We start from the raw sequence: 20,743 nt of genomic DNA, 5'->3' as shown, positions 1-20,743 counted from the left end.
CCACTGGACTAGATTATCATAATTGTCCTTTCTGGCCTTAAAATCTACGAAATTATCAGTTGTATCCTATTGTAATTTGCAAACATGCCTGGGAAAACACCCTGAAATCTGCAGGTTTCTGCAGACTCTTTGCAGTTGGAATACATGTGCCTGACTTGGAAGTGTTCAGGGGTGGGTCTTTGAGGATTTGCCATTGTCAAAGGAAAATGTAATATTTATTCCCAGGAAAGTGCATGGGTCTCCGCTTTCAGATGAATGAACTCCTTTTGTTTCTTTTTGCTAGTTAGGGATATAAGGAGACCTTGCTGGGAAGGAACTTAGGACACAGCTGCTGTGCCCTGTCAAGTCCACCTTCTTGGGGATAATAATAGCGAGAGATATAATGCCTCGGGTGAGGGGAGAAAGTGGTGGGAAGGCGTTGACCCATGCTGCCTTGGCACCTCAACCTTGAAATTTTATTATGCAGCCAATGCAACAGGACTCTCTCCAGCTGAGCAGAGGGACTAGCGCCCCTGATCTGAGGGGAACAATGCTTTTTTCACAGAACTATGGATTTCCCCTATCCTCCTGCTGCCACCAGTTAGCACCACAGCCTTGCTTGTGGGTGAGAATGGAATTAGCTTTGGGGTTAGACCCCGCATGCCCCAACAGTGAACAGCAACCTGACCTAGAGGGCCCATCACCTTACTGCGGCTAAGAAGGAAATTAACTTTGTCCTGCTTTCTCCAGACTCTCACATCTCCAGCTCTGATGCTGAGGTGAAAATGATACCCTCAAAGTACGAGTTAAAGTTAAATTTCCTATCTGTTTTTCAGGGCACAGACTTTCCATTGGGTTACTGGCAGCAGGTCAGAAATCTGCATTCCAAGCCAAGTCACTTTGAAAACAGCCCATGCCCAGAAGCATGAACATTGCAGAGCTAGAGACACATTTACCTCCTGCTCCAGCCTCACAGAGAGCTCCCCCCTTGCCGTGATGCTTGTGCATATCACAGCCTTAAAGTCATAAACAATTTAGCACCTGGTGAGACCCTATTCAATCTGTTAGTTACATAAAGGTGCTGGGGGCAGCTCCCTCTCAGTCTGCCCATTGAAGAGTTTTCCAGCAGCATGGCTTGACTTCTCTCGCAATTTTGGGTGAAAGCCTCTCAGCTGCGAATCACAAGTTCTCTCCTTTCTGGTCCAGACCTTCTTGGTCTGGGGTTGCCCTTCATGAAGGATCAGGGTTCAAAGCCACCAGCAGTGTGTGGTGTTAACGCCTGAGCTTTCTGAACTGAATAGCATAGTGCTGTCTTCCACCTCAAAAGCCTGCTTCCTCCATTGCTCTTCTGGGACCTACCCTGGGGCAGGATAGGGATTGTTTCTGATTCACTCCTTGGGTATTGAGAGAAATGGGTTGAATGAGATAATTGAATCTAATGATAAAGGAAAAACAAATTTTCCTCCCAAAACAGTTTCCCTCTATCTCCCAGTGTTCTTACTGTATTGTGTCCCTCCTTCCCCACACTGTGTGGAACAACAGGCTCATAGGAACATGGGTGTTGCTGTACCAGATAAGATCAATGGTCCACCTACTCCAAAAGCCTAGCTTCAGTATCAGCCAGTACCAAATGCTTCAGAGGAAGATGCAAAAAGTGACAATTATGGAATAAGCTGTTCATAAGGGAAGTTTCTTCCTAACCCCATCAGCTAGTGGTTGGTTAATGTGCAGAAGCAGAAAGCTGTATATCTTTTTATCTTATTTTTAATATTACCTAATGTAACTGTGGATGTTCTCATTATCCATATAAATGTCTAATCCTCTGAACCCTATTAAGATCTTGGCTCCATTGATATATTGTGGCAGTTAGTTCCACATGCTATTTTTCACTGAGTAAAAAGTAATTCCTTTTATTTGTTTAAAATTTGTTGTCTTTCAGTTTCCTTCAATGTCTCCGCCTACATGAATTATAATAAAAAGTGAATAGGAGCTCCTGATTTACCTTTATTAGAGCATCCATTATTTTGTATACCTCTAACATATCATCTCTTGTGTCTTCTCTAAGCAGTCCCAATCTTTTCAATCTCTTCTCATATGAAACTCTCTCCAGGCCTCTAATCACTTATATGTCTACACTGTCTCTGGACTCTTTTTATTCTGCCCTAGCCTTTTGGCGACAGGGTGGTAAAAACTGAACACAATATTTCAGATGACCCCCTACAATTGATTCAGAACCTGGAATATTATTATTCTCAGTATTATTGCCCATCCTTTACCTCATGTATCCTAACATTTTGATTGCTGCTATTCATCAGGCAGAAGTTTTCCTTAAGCTCTCTGGGCAGACCTGCAGGGTTTGTCTGTAGGTTTGCAGTTTGGGGGCTGGCTTCTTTTGCAGGCTGCATAGTGACATTTTATGCAGATGTGCATCACAACAGAACTCTGATTGCTTTTTGGCTGCAGCGTCTTTGAGAGCCCTGGGGAGGGAGCTGTTTGGGATATTTTTTTAAGGGAAAGTGTCTGGGAGGAGATGAAGATGTAGCAGAGTTGGATTTGAAAGACAGGCACTTCCTATGAGCTGATGAATTGTTAATAAGGATAATCCCGTTCCTTACATTCCTCTAGCTTTTCATTGCAACCCGTCCCAAAGCACTCGACTAACTGCACAGCCCCACCATCATAGAGCCACCTTGGGGGGGATGCATCAGCCAACGAACACACTTTGTACAACAGAGAGGGGAGGAGAAATTTTGGCAAAAGACATCAAGATAAACCCCATATCTTACCAAAAGAGCTCTGGACTCTCCCCTGGCTACAAACAGAACCATGCTTTTTAAGATCTCATCACACACACAATGGCATAGAATTCACATTATCTGCCTCTAAAGGCTGATGGCTCAGTTGACCCCTTCAGCATTTACACTTGTGATTCTAGTGAGTCTGTTAAAAACCTTTTGTTGAGACTGTTAAGCTACTCCTAAGAGCTAGGGCATGTGCATTAACCCTAGTGAGGGGGCTGAGGATGTCCATTACTGATGAGTAGTGATGAGTATTACAAATCTGCTTCCTCTCAAAACTGTTGCTGGCATTAAGTCTCTTTCGGGGCCTGGACTAGTAAGGGGATAAAGAATAATGAAATATTTGTGGGGGTTTCTGTAGTCTCATTATGGAGTGCTGCACAGAGAAACACAAGTCATTCTGCAGAAGCTCTGCTCACAAGAGCTGATTGAGATAGGAATATACTATTGGCATTAATAGCCATAAATAAAGAATGCTAGAATTTTTAATTGGCAGATGTCCTGAGTTCTCAAAGCTCAAGTCTTCACAGCTAAACCCTATGAAGGCAAGATTCCTGGATAACCAAAGTGGGGTTACACTCCTAATCTTAGGGGAGGGATCACTCCCATTTGCCTAAATGCTTCACTTTGGAATAACAGGGTTGTGCTCCCTCGCGTGTGTGGGTCAAGTTCTGCTTTGACTTTATACCCCATTAGGCTACGATGAGTTGTAATCCAGGGCAGAATTTTGGCTTTTGTTGTGTATGTACTATATATGGAGTGAAGGTAGCAGGAAAGAGCAGGGATTCCTTCTTCTGTCCTTCAGGATGCTGATGACTGGAATGGAGAGTTCCCTGTCTCCGTTCAGGACTCTGCAGACTCAGCTAGCTCCTTGCAGCTGGCAAACTAGACTTTCCAGCTATATTCACTGTACAAAAAGCATATGGGCCTTGTCTGCATTAGAGAAATTTGGCATAGGTTTGGTGCCAGTGTTCCCCATGGTGCACAGGTTATCATACTACTGTGATACCAATCCTTTTGGTACCTTCAGTTTGGGGGGCTCTGCCCCACACCCACAGCATCACCCACCTACCAGGATGCTTTTAGCCTCTTGGATACTCGCAGTTTCTGGGACTCTGCTCCCTGCAGCAAAACCAACATGGCCAGTTGTCAAACACATTTACACAAAGCAAGCTGAGGCCTGATGTGAGGCAGGGAGATGTTGGTGGACCTAGATTTCTCTGGGACTGTAATAGCAGGCGCTTTTAGTGCCTCTGTTGGAGGTGCTGGGAGAGCCAATCAGAGTGTGATTTATACATTTTCCTTATTCCTTTTGCTTTGGGGACAAAAACATAAAGTTAAAAAACAAACCCAACCACCCCCAAGTGCCTGGTTGTGTCTCAAAATTCCTCCCCAATGAAGGATGTGAAAAGTTTAAGGTTAGCATTGCATGACTGATTCTGGCCACATGGTTTTGATGTGGTCTGTATTGTGTGTGTCTGTGTGTGTGCATGTTTTTAACAATATTGTGCATTCCATCAGCTGATTTTTCCATTGGGGGTTGTGAGGGAGGAGGGGGTGAATAGTAAACCTCTGTCTGCCACAGATGGAGATGCAAACTGTGGAATGAGTACCAAAGTGCTAAGTCGACAGAGATCCCAGACTAGAATTGTCTCTTCTTAGACACTCATTAAAAACAGCCAGAGAGAACTGGGCAAAAAGTCAGAAACATGAAGGGATGAGGTACTGAGACCGAATCATACTGGGAATCAGAGGATCAGAGTCTGATTCCTAGTTAGGTCTGATACATGGGGACTGGGTGCATCAGTAACCTGGAAGAATCTCATGTGAAGCATAATTTGAGATGGTTTGGGGATTCTGCTACTGAGTCTCTGAGCTCCAGTGTTTGATCAGCAAACTGAATTAGAACATAGAAAGCTTTGACACCAGAACTAAAAGGTGGTACTGGAACCCAGATAACAAACTGGTATTGCATGGGTGGCCTGGGGCTGAGAGCAGGGGCTACAGACAGGCAAGCACTGGGACCTTGTGCAGATTGTATGTGTGTGACAAGTTCAAAACACTCCCAGGTGTGCTCTGGACTTGAATCCTTTAAAAAAAAAAAAAAAACTAACAAAGCAAGAGCCTGGCAGCACTGAAGTCTGGTACAGGTCCAGCAGTGAAAGAATCTTAACTGGATTTCTATGCCCCCCTCCTATCTCATGCCTGGATTAACTGTTTCATGTTTGTACAGCACAAATGGGGGAAGACTTGTACTGTATGATTATTATTTGTATGAATGTCCTCTGAATGCAGCCCCAGGGAAAGAGAGAACTAGAATTGGGTTCTGTGATCATCTGAGTGTAGCTTTGGAAGAAGGCGGCTCTGATGTGGGTTTGTGTGAAGTGACATTTCTAACGTTCTCTTGCATTGGGTCAGGTTAGTTAGTCAGTGGGAGTTGGAAATTGAGTAACCTGGGGAGTGTTCTCTATGGAGTGGGGCAGTCACCCTCCAGCCTTCTGTATTTCCTTCATGATAGCAACACATGCTCCCAGATGCCCTGGGCTTCAGACTGCCACACATGATCCAGATTGATTTGTAATTGGTTTTAGGGAAGCAGATGGAGACCAGGGATGGTCCTGTTTAGACCCAACCATGTCCAGATCCCAGTGTCTGCCAGGAAACTCAGAGCTAGCCACGCTGGTTTGAAGAGTTGGGTGGCTGAGTTAGTTTTAGCAGTTTGCAGCTGGTTAGTGGATCTGTTGTATGAATCCGTGTGGCTCCATTCCCACTCCACCCCTACACAAACACAATGACTCAAAGGCACAGACTCATGGGCCTTGGGGAGGCCAAGGTCTCTTTGTATGAAAATGAGGCAATAGCTTGTCTGGCCATGAAAATACCATGCACCAACTACATCTCCCCAACAGGCTCTGAATTCAGGCTGCGGGCAGCAGCATTCTCTGTAGGAATACCCCCATCCTGTGCGTGGGGACCTGCTGGGCTCGCCTGTTTTATCGCACTATGATTCACAGCACAGACAGCTGGAACATGGAAATCTGAAGCAAAAGGGAGGAGAATTTCCTCCTCTTGGACACTTGCCCCACTTGCTCGCTAAAGGCTGGATTTCTCCCCCCTTAATCCCACCCTGTGAAGGGTTGTGCCCCATTCGTGGTCCTAGGTGGCCTGGGGGAAGTGGCACCCTATTTATAAGAGGTAGTGATGACTCAGTAAGGTGCTCAGCTACTACAGTGGTGAACGTGATACAGGAACCCAGAGAGGTGCTTGTGCCCCATCCTGCTTTCCCTAGGTCACGCTCACCCCGGGCAGAGCACCCGAATCCCGGCGTGAGATCTGGCGGGGGGGCACAGGCCTTGCGCGGGCGGGCTGTCTGCCGGGGTGCCTCGCACCCTCTGACTCCAGGAGCCGGCGTGACAAAGGCAAAGAGCGCTGGGGGGGCCGGCTAGCTGCGGTGACAGCGGCCCTGGGACCAAAGGGAACGCAGAGCGCCGGTCGCTTCCCGCCCCAAGTAGGCCCCACAGGGCAGCGGCAGAAGCGCATCCCCTCGCACAACCTCAGGCCGGGCCGGCTGCCCCCGTGCGAGCTGCACGTGCGGGCCTGTCCGGGCCCCGCTCTGCCTGCGAGCGCGCGGCGAGCAGCTCCGTTCTAACCCTGCACTCCTCTTGATCGGCACAGCTCATCATCGCCGAACAGCTGCTCGGCTGGCAGGCGCTTCCCCATTGGCCCTGGGTCCCTCGGAGCTGTCCAATGGGCTGCCAGCTTCCTCATTGTGTTCTTTAGAAGGCCTCTTCGGGACGTAGGTTAACCCTTTGCAGGCCCCGGGGCTGGGGTGGGTTCCAGCAGAGCTCCTCGCTCCTGCAGCTCGCTAGCCCTCCCTACCGCCCGTTTCCCCTTTCTCCTTGCGTCCTGTTCTTGCCCTTCTTTCTTCCCACCTCTCCTCAGCTTTCCTTCGCCCCCTGGCAGCAGCCTCCCGGCCCCGCTCTTGTAGGCACAGAGCTGCGAGGTGGAAATGACTTGGTGCGGTAGCCCTAGCGCACGATTGGTCGCCACGGTCTCTCCTTCTGTGCCTGGTCCAGTGTTAAACGTCTCAGGTGAGGGGTCTCCCGCCCTCTTTCACGGTCTGGGTAGGAGGCTGAACTGGCCCAATGCCCCCAGGCAGAGTAAAGGTAGTCTGCTCATGTTCCAAGGGAGTCCCAAGCAGGGCAGGATGGTTAGGACACTAGCCTAGAACTTGAGTTTGATTCCCTGGGCCACCACAGATTTCCTTTGTGATCTTGGGCAAGTCACTTAGGCTATGTCTACTTGGTTGCAGTTCGGGGGGAGGAATGAGGCTCCCACCCCCGTGCTCCTCCTCTTTCCCCCAGAGGACCCACCCCCTGGTCAGGTGGAAAGCTGGAGCTGGGCAGTGGTAAGAGCTGCCCAGGGAGCACAGGCATATGTGGGAAGCTCTAGATCCTACACCAGCCCTGGGTGGGAGGGCGGAATGCCTGAGAGCAGTTCCCAGCCTGGGTCCCTACCCTCAGGGCATGCTGCCCAGGGCAAATGGAGGGCCTCATAGTGAGTGGGGGCTAAGGGAAGAGGCTGGTGACGCTGGCAGCCGCTGCGCTTCATGGTGGGGGAGCTGATCAATGCACCTGCCTGAGGCTTGAAGTTTGGGTGGGCAATGCAGCCCTATTCCCCCCAAACTATGCCCACGTTAAAAAGTGGGTGGGCCATGCCCCCCTCACGGTTCCAGCGCCCCTGCAGTGAGGCACTGCTTAAGTGAGTAAAGACCCACCGGAACCTTAGGATACGTATGGCTCTCTACATGCCCAAGCAGTGCCTCCCCCATCTACATTGCTGTTTTTAGCAGGTTAGCATCCCAATGCCTCCGTGCTGCTGAAGCCTTTCCTCACTGCAGGGAGCTGCTGGAACCTTTCCCCACCCCAGGGAAAGCATCCAGTAGGGGCTAAGGCTCTGGCAGGGGGAAGGCAGTGAGGAAAGGCTCTAGTAGCTGCTCCCTGCTGCCAGAGCCTTTCCCCATTGCCTGCCCCCTCCCAGAGCCTTTCACGGCTACTCATCAAAATGGATGCAGCTTGCTTTTCACTGTAGTGTCAAGCTATACGTACCCTACAGGCTGCTGCCAGTGCAGAGAAGGCTGTAGCCTCCCTGTGCCTCAGTTCCCCATCTATAAAATGCAGAATATAGTACTACCTTACCTCTCTGAGGGGTGTTGTGAGGTATATTACATTGTTGGAATCACATACGTACCTAAGATGGGCATATGTTTAAGAAAAAAAATTGCTGTTGAAAACATTTGTAAAATAAATAAATGAATCAGTTATTAGCTGGAAACTGATCTCTTCTAGTTTTATGTGGCCAAAGTGCAGCGGAATCATTAATATCCAGAAGAGATCCTGGGTAAGAGTAGTATGACGTTTCTAACAACTGCCACTTCCTCTCTATGATATCTGGGGTAGCGGGTTATCCTGCCCCAGTTTACTGAACACTTTCCTCTGATTATCTGGAGTCTGCATCATCCCTAGCAGGACACGTGGCACCTATCTCTAGAAATTGTAAATCCAGGCCCTTGACACAGATATTTTATGGAAGGAGCTTTTGTAATGAAATGTGCATGATATTCATTGTGATTCCATGAAATGTCAGGGACAGGGGCCACAGCCAAGGAATAAAAACACAAGCACCTTCCATCTAAGTTTCAAAATACATTACAGGTTGAAAAGAAGTAAATATCATACCTCTACTGTGAGGGATTGGACCCCCTGCATTGTTTGTGATGGTGTGAAACTCCTCTCCTCCCACGCCTATCTGTTAATTTTAATGACAAACTTTGGTACAGGCTCTAGAGCTGTACAGTCAGCCTGTGAGCCTTCTGAAAGTGCAGTGTGTCAGGGATTTGGATGTTTTCTGAAGTCTTGCCACTAAAAACGATTACAGAAAAACTGGTCATGTTTGGCAATCTCTGGGAAAGATTGAAGGCTGGAATAGCAGGTGGTGCTGCAGATCAGAATTGAGGGCCTGGGATAGCAGTGGGGTCAGCAGATCCCAATCAATTGGATTGAAGTGTTTCAGCTGGGCTGCATAGATATCCAGGACTGGAATAGCATGGAGAATTGTGGGTTAACTCTGAGGTGTATTGGCAGAGCTGTGGGAAAGGACTGGAATAGCAGGGAGCTGCAGGTTAGGATGGAGGTGCATGTTGGGGAGGGGCTAGATTGGGATAGCTGGTCTGCAGATCAGGACTGAAGTGCATTGGTATAGCTGTTTAGAGGTCCAGACTACGATGGCAGGAGGGATTGAAGGTCAGGATGGAGATGCATTGACTGCATTGTGAGAGGAAAGCTTGCATAGCATCTGCCCACACTCTGCCTGACTCTTGTTAGCACTTCACTTTCATGAGCACTAAAATTCACCACATTTTTAAGAGAGTGAAAGGACTGGCTGGAGCATGTGGGCTCTTCTTTCTTGGAATGAATAGGAAATCTCTGCTGTAAAGCTGGAGTGCAGAGGCTTCATTCCTCAGTGAAAGCAGAGAAAGGAAATGCAGATGTCACAGCTGGAATGGGAGATTTATCTTGGCAAGCAGAGAGGAAAAATATTTAAAAAATAAAAGAGAAAACTTAGAAGAATCCCCTCCACATTTGCTAGTCTGACAACATGTGCAGTACCTCCATCCTGCAAAGGTCTTAAACTCCTGGATTTGGGCTACAGCTCAGCTGGACTGGCTCTTTGCTGGTTCCTCTTTGGAGTGAAACCACTGAGTTTCATAGCAGCAGTGACAAGGCTGTGAGAACTGAACTGAATCTGAAGGGAGATTGTCCCAAAGCAGCTCAGTAAAAGATGGGGAGGGGAGAGCCCACAATAGCAGGGCTGGCGGAGGAGAGAGATGAGGGTCCAAGCTCGGGTGACTGTTGAGGTGGGGGAAATGGAGAGCTCGCATTTGGATGTCTTATGCTAGCTCCCAAGGTAACTCTTGTATACGAGGAAGGGGCTCTTTAAATGAGAGGCACAAACACATGGAGCTTGACATTCAAGCAACTCTGAGTGTGAGGTCTGGGTGAAAACATGTGGTGGAAACATGTTTGGACTATTCAATGCATGTGTCAGTCACCAGGCTTGGGAGGGTGCAGGAGCCAGTGTCTCAAAAGTGCAGGAGAGACTCACACTCTCTCCTTGCTGATGAGTTGTCTTAACTTGAGCAGATTTTCCTGTGGTCTCAGAGATGCTTTTGGGATAGCTGTGTTTGGAGATAGGCTGCTCCGTGGCTCCAGCACACACATGCATACATGCATATCCTATCTCCATGGAACAGTGTTGAGGGGGAGGGGCGCCAGAGACCGTGGTTTGGATCAGGAAATCCTGCACATCATCACCATGGGGCTGCTGTCCCTTGGCTGCCCCCTTCCTGACCGCTCATTGGCAGTACCGCTTTGGAAATATATCTCGTGATATTTCTTGGCTGCTGAGCATGGTCAAAGGGAATGAGAAAGAAGGAGAGCATGAAAGGGAGGGGGAGATAGCAGGAGGGAATGATGTGAACAGAGAGTGAGCTGTTAGCTTTGGAGCCTATCTGGAAGAAGTTTTCTCCAAGTCAATTTCACGTCCCTCCCTTTGGACTGGGATGATGAAGATCACATTTCCTAGCTGGCTTAAACTGGGACCGTTTATAAGAAGGTGATTTCAAAAAATCATGAGGGAGATTCTAGCTATGTGAAGCTCACTGCAGAATCCTTCATCATATCACAGCTGAATCCCATGGGAGACTTGGCAGGTCTCACCTAGCAGGAAGAAGATGCTCCCAGAAGGAGATTCTAGGCTAGGAAGATGCTGTGGGACTCTGAGCCTGTTCTGTGCATCTCCTTATTATCCCCATCTTCATTCATATCCAAGCCTTTGTGAATTCCTTCCTTAGGCCTCACTCTTAAATTGTGTGTTTCTGGCCTTTGCGCTATTGATCTCCTTACTGCCAGAGCATTAAGTAAAGTCTATACAAAGTCTAGTCCAGGGACTTCTACAATGTGGTCCACAGAGGTCCTCCTCTTTAATATGGAGGTGTGGTCTGCAGAGACTACAGACCCCAATATGCAATGCTCCTTTCTGACCCAAGTGGTCACATTGTATACCGGCTTCTGTAGTTTCCCTAGGGCTTCTCCAAATTAAAGATGAGGGTAGTTGTAAATCTGCAGCCTTCTATGCAAATTAGATGCAGCTCTCTGGCTCTTGGCCAGATGCCAGTGGAGGCCTCAGGGGGATAGAGTTTGGGCATCCTGTGTTAGTTGTATATGTATTTATTAGATGTGTTTCAGAGGCGTCCATCACCAAAGGCTCTAGACTGCCCATTACCACAGGATCCAGGATGCCCATCACCAAAGGATCTGGACACGCAGACTCTATTTTATCATTTTGCCAGATGAACATGGATAAATTTACTGCTTAGAAATTTATCTCCAAGCTAATTTTATGTGTTGGCAGCATGCGAGACCAAAGCCCATCATGAGGGACACAACAGCACTTCTGTGACTGGGCAGTCACTGCCCAGTCATCTCCAATATAGATATGTCCAATTGTAAAGTGGTGTTATCACTTGCATTGGCTCTGCCTCCCCTTTATCTCTCCTTCCTTTCCCTCCCTGCCCCCAACCCACCCATTTCTTGCCTCTGAGCCCCTGTCAGCTTTTCTGGGTAAAAATAACAATTTACAAATCTGATTTTTCTGTGTGCACTTTCCATTTATGGGAGTCTGATCCCTGGTGCCATCTTTGATAATAACTGTAATTATCCCCAATCTCAGAGACTGGCCTACCTTAGACACAGCATTCTCTTATCTCTGCTACCAGGGCTTTGGAGCTGTGCTCCGGCTCCACTCCAGCTCCAGGCAAAAACCTGCAGCTCCACTGCTCCGGGCTCCAGCTCCGGGCTCTGCTCCAAAACCCTGTCAGCTACCCTCACTCAGAGACACCCTAGATTAGTCCTGAGCTGGTAAATGAGTGTTTGGTGAGAGATGAAAGGGAGCAGCACTTGTGAACAGGCAGTTAGAATATTTACACCTGCTGAAGGATCAGAATCATAAGAACGGCCATACTGGGTCAGACCAAAGGTCCATCTAGCCCAGTATCCTGTCTTCCAACAGTGGCCAATGCCAGGTTTGCACCCCCTGATATTATTGCCTTTTGGATCTGCAGAGCGGGTATGGACCCCTTTATCTCTCCCACCTCCAGTTCTCTCCTCACTGTACAAGTTAGCTAACATCCCTGGAGGAAAAGTGGTAGCTTGAAGCAGCCCTCTTGCATCTCTGTAATGACAGCTTTGACATCTGTAGCCACATTTTCAAAAGTGGCCACTCATTCTGAGTCCCTTTAATTTTTGGGTGCCCAAAAGAAAAAGTGCCCTAAATCAATGGCTGTTTTGAAAAATGTTGGTGTTTGAGCCAAACAGCTGTGAAATTAAGAAAAAATCTCCCCTTCCCTCATTTATAACCTGTAAATAACCCTCCTCCAGTGGGTGTCATGCCATCAAACTTCCTCTGTTTATCCTCTACTTGGGAGATCATGGTGTGATCAGGGATCCTTGTTCTAACTGGAGTTGGGATGCAGATATGAGGATTTTATGTGAAATTACTGCACGATTCAGTGCAACTTCTCCCTGATTCTCTCCCCACCCTCATCCCTTTTGTTAATACAAAGTTATGGAGGAGATTTGAAACTCACAGAAAAGTCATTGATGATTCCCACAGCAGCTGTTCCTCCAGCCCTCAGCACATAGGTAGGTTTGACTGTGGATTTGTTCTTTTGTATATTTGCTCACCTTGGAGGGAGCCTGGTATGTCAGAACTCTGGATTCTTTCACTTTTCTACTTACATTCCCACCCTTATGATTACACTATCATCCTTTCTTACACTGAGTTTGCTTGTTTCATTTAAAAAAGAAAAGACACAGGGCAGGTGCAGCAGCATCTGTATGAATGTGTGCTTTTTAGAGCCAATGTTCCGAGCAGTGCAGCCCCCAGACACACAGGAAAAGGCAGAGATGCTATTTTCCCAATGCTAATTAGATAACTTGGGTAAACCAGGTGTCTTCCACTGACTCAGTGGCCTTCTCCTCACAAAGGGTTATGCCCAAGGCAACTTTGAGTTGTTTTCTGTTACTCATCCAAGCACAAAAATGCTTCTAGATACTTTGAAAATGGCCAAGTGGGTTTTACTAAGCTACTGAACCAAATTTGCCTCTTCCAGAGAACAAGCTTGGAAAATTTACTGTGCCCAAATGTCCTGTGAGTGGCTGAAAACCAGGGCTTAGAATGAAAGTACCTCCTTCTCAGTCCTCTCCATACTGTCTGTAATCCCAAGGGAGGTTTGGATGGCTCCATGTCAGCCTGCCCCTGGGGTGACTGGGAGGACAGGAGTGAGGGTGAGGGAAACAAAGGCACAGAAAAGCTAGTGCCAGGAGGAAAGCAGGAGTCACAGACTCCAGAGCTGGAAGGGAGAAATGCTTCCTTAGTGCTGCTGTGTTGTCTGATTTTCAAATTGAAGGCAGGGGCATGGGAGGGTGTGACCAACTGCAAACTGCTCCCCCCCTGCCCTCTTTGCTCTCTCCATCTTCTCCCTGGCAAGGTTGGGGGGCTGCCCAGCTGCAGCCCGCTCCTCTCCCCAACCCTCTTACTGCCAGGGCTCTGTTTGCAGAAAGATATTGTGCTAAAGTAAAACAAACACACCTTCCTGTTGGAACAGGAACTAGTGGAGTGTGGTATCCGGGGTCCCCTGGCCAACTCCTCCCTCAGCTCTGCTTTTAAAGAATGAAAGGAATACACACGCTTGTACCCTCTCAGGCTCCTCCTGGTATATGGCCTCCTTCCATTGGTACTCAGAGGGCTGTAATGTATGCCTCTGTCTCGCTCACTCTCTCTTTCACACACACACACACACACATGCCATTGCTCTCAATATTTCTATATTTTGCTTGCAGTACCCCCCACCCCACCCCACCCCATATTCTCCCCTCTTCAGCCACTCCTGGCCTGCCTAGTCTTCTCTGACTTTGGGTCAGCTCTATCCAGATCTTTTAAGACCACCTACGTAATCTATGTTTCTCTTTCTTCTCTCTGACCCAAAAGCATCACTCTGCTGATAAATGGGATCCCTTTTCAGCTGGCTATGGGTAGCCATTGTTTTTCTCATTGCCCCACCAATGTTTTGTTGTATCAAATGGAAAAGTTAGTGATCTGACTTCTCAATAGGAGTGCATGTCTCAGGGGAAACAGGTTCTGCATGGGATCAGATTTATTGGCTGTCAGTGGAATGATTGTTTGCTGTTAACAGGCGGCCATCTGTGGTGTTTAAATTTCATCAGGAAGCAGAATTTCACAGGCATTAACTGGCCTTAGGACATTCTCATAGGGTCCACAGAGGGGCTGTGAAATCCTAAAGGAAATTAAATACAACATGGGGCCTTCCTGTTATTTTGATCACACTAATGTTTGATCACACTGATAGAAATCAGTGGTTGGGTTTTGTTATCCTTGGTACCAGGGTGCCTACTGCTGCTTGGAGAACACATGGGAACATTTATGTCACTAAGCACAGGCTCAGAACACATTTTGATGTACTTATATTTTTTTACCACACAAGTTTTCCTTGAGCTCTTTCTTCTACTAAATAGTATATGGTATAAACCCTACAGATAGATGGGTACATAAGGGAGACAGAGAGATAGCTAGTTGGGTATGTACAGGATAGATAGATAAAAAGGCAGGTATATCATTGAGCATTTGAACCCTACCTTATAAATAGAAAGCTGATTTTATCTAGCTATCATCACTGATCAGAATAAAGGATGGAGATTGTTATTTTTCATCCAAATGTTGTGTTTGCTGAAGTTTTGATCACAGTTCAGTGGAAGGCTCCCTAGCCCCTACTGGAGTTGACAATAATATTCTCTTTCCTTCTCAGCATTTCTCCGAGAATCTGGATCATTTCTCTGAGAACATGGAGGATTTCTCCAATGAACTCTTCAACAGTTTCTTTGATGATCCAATGTTGGCTGAAAAGAACCCTTTACTGGACATGGATTTGGACCCTCCTACTCCGGGCATCCAGGCAGAGCACAGCTACTCGCTCAGTGGAGATTCTGCTCCCCAGAGCCCCCTCATGCCTATCAAGACTGAAGATAATGCCAATGGTGAGCACAAGAAACCCATATGCAGATTGCTGTGTTTCCAAAAGATGTACTGCATGTCCTAGAAGAGCTGATGTCTTTGAGCAGAGGTGGGGCCTGCTTGACTCAAGTCAGGCTCCTCAGCACTGGGGCACTGCCTAACTGCTTTGACTTAGTACATTTAGTCAACGGATACATTTGTCCGTTGTTTTATGAATGTGGTCCACATTTTTTCTTACATTTGCTATGCTCACAATATAATTATTCATTTCTATTGCTGTGCGTTATTCATGCTGATGATTATGGTTTGTGTCTCTGCGCGCTGTGTGCTCCTGGCAAACTATAGGCAGCAGTTCCATAGGACCCTGGTAAGTTGGGAGTGGATGCACTGGACTCAAGTCCCTTCCTGGAGCTTACCAGTGAGGTTTGGCCTGGATATAGGGAGCACGAGCCTACAGGGAGCCTGCAGCCAGTTGGCTCATGTGGAAAACTAAGTGGCTTCCTTGTGAGTGGATCTCACTTAGAGGAAGACAGAGAGGAACAGTTATTTCAAACCCTATTTTTAAAACAATTCATTTCAGGATAATTCATGATGGCTGGATATTTTTAGAGCAATCCCAACAGAGAGTCCTATAATTTGCGGGACTGTGTGGGTGTCCTGGCAGCTGATGGACACCAGGCTGCCTGAAAAAGCTGTGTCACTGATTCAGTATATACAGGAGAAGAAAGCCCTTCCTTTTAGCAAGAGCAAGGTCTGGGATAGAGGTTTCCCCATCATAGCCAGGAACTATTCCTGCTCTGTGATAACAAACACCAAGAAAGGAGAGAAACTGCCATCTGCTGCCTCTTCTTTGCAAATTACACTGTCAACACCTTTAGGGTCAGTACCCATAACTCAGACAGCGCATCAGAGGGTCACCAAGCAACGGGCCTAACATCAGGCCCGACAGCTTTTCCTTAACCTTCAAACATTCAGAAGGGTTTCCTGTCCCTGACTTTAACACTAACACATCCCTGCGGGGGGCTCAGCAGAAGCAAGTATTCTTGGGCAATTAGCAAAAACCACGCAGGTAAGGACACACACCTTAACCCACGTGTCTTGACACACGCACACATTGAAAATAAATAAACGAGAATAAAGATTGTAATGATACGGTGAGAAGCAAACAGGATGGAGCAGTGAAACACAAAACAAAGATTTGCAGTTGTACTAAGCTAACTCAGGAGCTTGTATCTGTTACACACGTTACCTCTTCCCCTGCATCCTCTTTCCATATATTGTCATGTCTCTGCTTAGACTGCAAGCTCTTTGGGGCTCTCTTATGTCTGTAGAAACCCTAGCCATATTTGGGACACTGAGGGTGATAATCGCTCTTGTGCAGACTATGCACCAGTTAAACCCCACTTAAATCAATAGGACTGAAGTGCTGTGCCAGCCTTACATTACTAGTCAGAGGGTGCAATTCACCTCTGTGCAGTGAATGAGTACAAAATATCATTGTGGCAGGCATACACACAGTCACATGCAGGGGATAAAAAACTGCATGTCCAGGGTTATATCTGGCTCATATTTGAATGTGATACACATTTTAGTCCATCTGTGAATTGGGGCCAATAGCTCTATGCTGAAATTGTGTGGGTTAACCCTGCATTTTAATGTGTATTTATATTTGGACCCAAATCCAGATTTATCTCCGCATTGTACCTATTAGTGCTGCCCTTAAAATGCAATGCCAGTAATGGTTTTCCTTTAACATCTGTGAGGGTTAAGTATGCCCTTTCAGCCTGCAGCATTCTCAAGGGAACCTAGGCTGCCTCTAGTTTTGGAGCCGGCTGTGGCCTTTTACACATTGGCTTCTCCATACTTCCCTGCTGTCCTCAAAAACTTCAGAATCCTGCCCATCCCAGGCTAGGCACCCACTAATTCAGTTAGGTTGTGAGGTTCAGGTTGCTCATCAGTCTCATGAGCTTGCTTTTCAGTGGAATCCACTTGCCTAATGGGTTATGGGTACAAATATGGAACCTCTGGTTCCAGGTACCAGATTGCAGTTCTGCAGACCAGGGAGTGCAGTTATGATTTCATGCCCAAGAGCACGCTACAGTTCTCTAGAGCAGAAGGTGTAGGTCTGATTACGTGCAAGTGGGTGAGCTGTTGATCTGTGAAGTCCAATTCCATGCCAACAATCAGGCTGTGGTTCTATAGCATAGAGAGGAAAGAGAAATGAAGACACTACATTTAAATATATTCCCCTTCTCCCCTCATTTCTCTTCACTCCCTTCCCTGTTTCCAGAGGAGCAATACATTTCTCATATCTGTGTGTGATGGGTCCGTATTTTTTACTGCACACACATTTAGGGTGACCAGATGTCCCAATTTTATAGGGACAGTTCTGATTTTTGGGTCTTTTTCTTATATAGGCTCCTATTACTCCCCACCCCCTGTCCTGATTTTTCACACTTGCTGTTTGGTCACCCTACACACATTCCAAATATCTGACCGTAAACAATGTATCTAGAGAAGCATGCTGAGGCAGAATCTCCGGGCACCACTCACACAGCAGGATCCAGACGCATCTTCAGTGTTTCTAGATCATCTGTACCTTTGGGACCACCGAGGCTGTGGAATGTAGATGCATCCATGGAAAATGCCTTCTCATCTGGTCCTGAACGACACCCTGTTGGCTGGTTCATCTCTGTAACCCAATAGCTCTTGTAATAAATCTTGCAGGGTGGAACAGACAGAGGGTTTTGGCATGGGGACAGGAGAAGGAAGGACAGCAATGTGCTTGTTTGGGTGTGACAGAGCTGGGGGCTGCCCTCTCACCTAGTTTATTCTAGACAGGAAGAGCCCCTTGCTTGCCCTCTTCTGCTCTGATTAGTAACAAGTCCAGCAGCCACAGCACTCGCAGGCAGAGGGAGCGTCATTCCTCTTACAGAAAGGTTTCATGTAAAGCTTTCCAGTCCAGCTTTTACCATTGTAGCAGAACAGCTGGATGGAGGGGAAAGTTCATCCAAGTTTGCTGGATGCAGTTACCTGTGGCCTTGTAACCCATTCTCTCCCCCACTGTCCAAAATACAGGGCCCATCCACATTAGAGCTACAACTGTGAGTTCTGTAACTGGTTATGGCTTGGCCTCCTTAACATGTAACAGTTCAGCTTGTGTCCACACAGCAGCTTTGCTGCCATCACTATTGTGTTATGCATTCACACCTACTAGGGTGCCTAATCACATTTGCATTGGTGCATTCTGGGAAAATCTAGGTAGCTATCCCATAGCGCCTCAGCAGGGAATAGGCATGGGGGATATACATACAGAGCAGCACCAGCAGGGCATGGATGAGGAAATGTACTCGGGGACATACTACTGCACAGAGAAGGAAGGAGGACAAGCTCAACCAGTTACACAGGCACAGTTAGGGAGTCCTGTCCACACAGCAAAATAAGTGTGCCAGACTAGTTACAGGAAGGCAGCCAGCATAGGCCACTGCCAAGGGTGACAAATGGTTTACACAGCCAGAGTTTTAACTACATTCTATGTGGGCACAAACCAGGGGCTAAATTCTGTGCTGTGCCTCCCAGAAAGCGTAGCCCAGGAGCTGTTTGGGCAAAGGTGGCTTTAAGCCACCTTTGTGCCACCTGGATTCTGAGTGCACTCAGGGCTGATGGGGCCCCAACATAAGTGGCTGTTCTGACTTATGGCAGCCTTCTTATGGCTGCTTACAGGCTACTCTACAGCGCAGGATGGCCACTCATTCCCTGCCCCTGGCATGTCCCCTACACTGGGAGCTGCACGGAGAAGCAGTTTACGGCTGCATACACAGGCTCTATGCAGTTCCTACACCAGAGGAACTCTCTTCTGGGCTTTTGTGACCCCTTTACAGTCCCTAGCTGCTGCCAGAGCAATGTCTAGGGACGAGGGTAGTGGCAGAGAATCTGTCCTGGTTAGAGCTAAGCAGGACATGGTTAGAACTAACCAGCACACTAACTGGTGATATGCTGTGTTAAAGGCCATAGTGTGGCAGGGCCAATGAGTTTCCAGTGCTGAGATAAATGAGGAAGGGAAGTGCATTAGGGAGGAAGATGTATGACCTGAACCAGGTGCAGAATAGTTTCTTGGCAGGCTGAGGTGTCTAAGGAGCAGGAAGGATTGGACCAAAACTCCAGAAAAGAGGCCAAGTGACTTCACCTTCTCTGAATTAACCATTATCTCTTTTTGTCTGAGATCCAACTCCTGTGATCTCCTGTCCCCCTAAATATTCACACCCCAAGCACACACACAGAGGGGGGCACTCAGGCCCATTAAGTGTTCCTCAGAGGGCTTTCCCTCTCCCTCCACACTAATGCTCCTCATGGTGGAGACTGCAGCCTGCTTCTGCCTGGGGGTGTGGAGCAGCATACGTGCATTCCTCCACACCTGGAGAATGAATGTCAGCACCAGTAATGTCCATGAGGAGAGGGATTAACTGACCCCTTAAATATTGAGGGTATACACACACTTGTGCAGCAGCAGTGCCTATCACAGATCTTAATGCAGAAGAGAGACACCTATATCTCCTACACACCTTGGAATGGGACCCTTTGCAGATAGAGTAAAGGCTTCTGATGTCTCTTGCCTTGTCCTGTTATTGCTGGTGTCCCAAGAAGCTTGGAGTTTGATTCTCACGCTGTGCTTGTTTCAGACCTGGAGAGTGGAGTGTGGTCCCTTGGGCACAAGCTATGCTCCATTATGGTGAAGCAGGAACAGAACCTGGCTCCAGAACTTCCTGAATCCCAGCTTGCAGCCAGCTTAGTGCCAGCGCTGAACCTCAACCCACTGCAGAGACTGCCGGCACCTGAGGAGGTGAGCCCATTTTACTCAGAATGTGTGTCTGGTAACTGGAACTTCCCAACAACAAACTCTGACACTGGCTTGGCTCTGTAGGCCCCTTGACTGCAGTTATAGGCTCCTCCTGAACAGGAGGCTGAAGGTGAAACAAAGCTGATGCCCAACGATTTCCTTATTGCTAGTAATTTCTCACTTAGTTAGAACAGACTGAGGCTCAGTGTTAAACTCACCCCCAGTTTTAATTAAAAGAGCAAAAGGACCAAGGGGCACTTACTCCTCCTGTGTAGACACTGAAAGATTTACCCCTCTACAACACCTTAGACTTGAAATTATTAACAGTGTGGGTTAGATTCAAACCAGTGTCCTTGAGGCACTTGGTGTGCAATTTACCAGCTCCAGAGCCATCTAGTTGTTCACTAGCATTTCTACTTGATGGAAGGCCCTTTCCTTCCAATCTGCTGATATTTCTTTAGCCCTTGGGTTGTTTTTATCAAGCCGGGAACCCATTCTGCTGGCGAGTGTTCAAAGGTGGTTCCCCAATGAGATAATTTTAGGGAAGGCAGAATTAACAAATGGGCTGAATATGAGCCTCATAATCCTGAGTCCCTCTCCCAGCCCTGCCGCTGACTTGTCATGTGGCCTTGGGTACATCATAAAACCTCTCACTTTCCCAAGCTGAACAATGAGGATAACAACCCTTCTCTGAGGTTCCAATTGTTCTTGTTTGTGAGGGCAGGTGGATGCCACGCACCAAGTGTTAACGATTGTTATGAATATTTCCAAGAACTGAGGAACCAAAGCTCTCGCCCACTCCCAAGTTCTTAAGATGTCTGTTTCTCTGAAGAACACCCTTGGATACTTGCTGCCCTTGGTGACATGGGGGTGACTGAGGGCTCTGTTTGGCCCTGGTTCCGGTGGGGGCTCTTGTGAGAAGGGAGGTTTGTCCAATCTTGCATGGTGCTGAACTGTCTTGTATCTTGTGGCCCATCAG

At 47.5% G+C, this 20,743-nt stretch overlaps 1 protein-coding gene across 1 annotated transcript in view; it reads left to right on the top strand.

Moving 5' to 3' along the window:
- Window positions 1-20,743, top strand: part of CREB3L1 (cAMP responsive element binding protein 3 like 1) — a 60,298-nt gene that overhangs the window by 21,211 nt on the left and 18,344 nt on the right. The window contains exons 2-3 of the mRNA XM_065404107.1: window positions 14,722-14,950; window positions 19,607-19,767. Of these exons, the coding sequence (XP_065260179.1) occupies window positions 14,722-14,950; window positions 19,607-19,767 (390 nt within the window). The remainder of the gene's footprint in view (window positions 1-14,721; window positions 14,951-19,606; window positions 19,768-20,743) is intronic.

Source organism: Emys orbicularis, chromosome 4 (genome assembly GCF_028017835.1).
Source record: "Emys orbicularis isolate rEmyOrb1 chromosome 4, rEmyOrb1.hap1, whole genome shotgun sequence".
Taxonomy (NCBI): domain Eukaryota; kingdom Metazoa; phylum Chordata; order Testudines; family Emydidae; genus Emys; species Emys orbicularis.
Note: the sequence above shows the minus strand (reverse complement) of the source record. Positions and strands in the feature narration are given on the sequence as shown.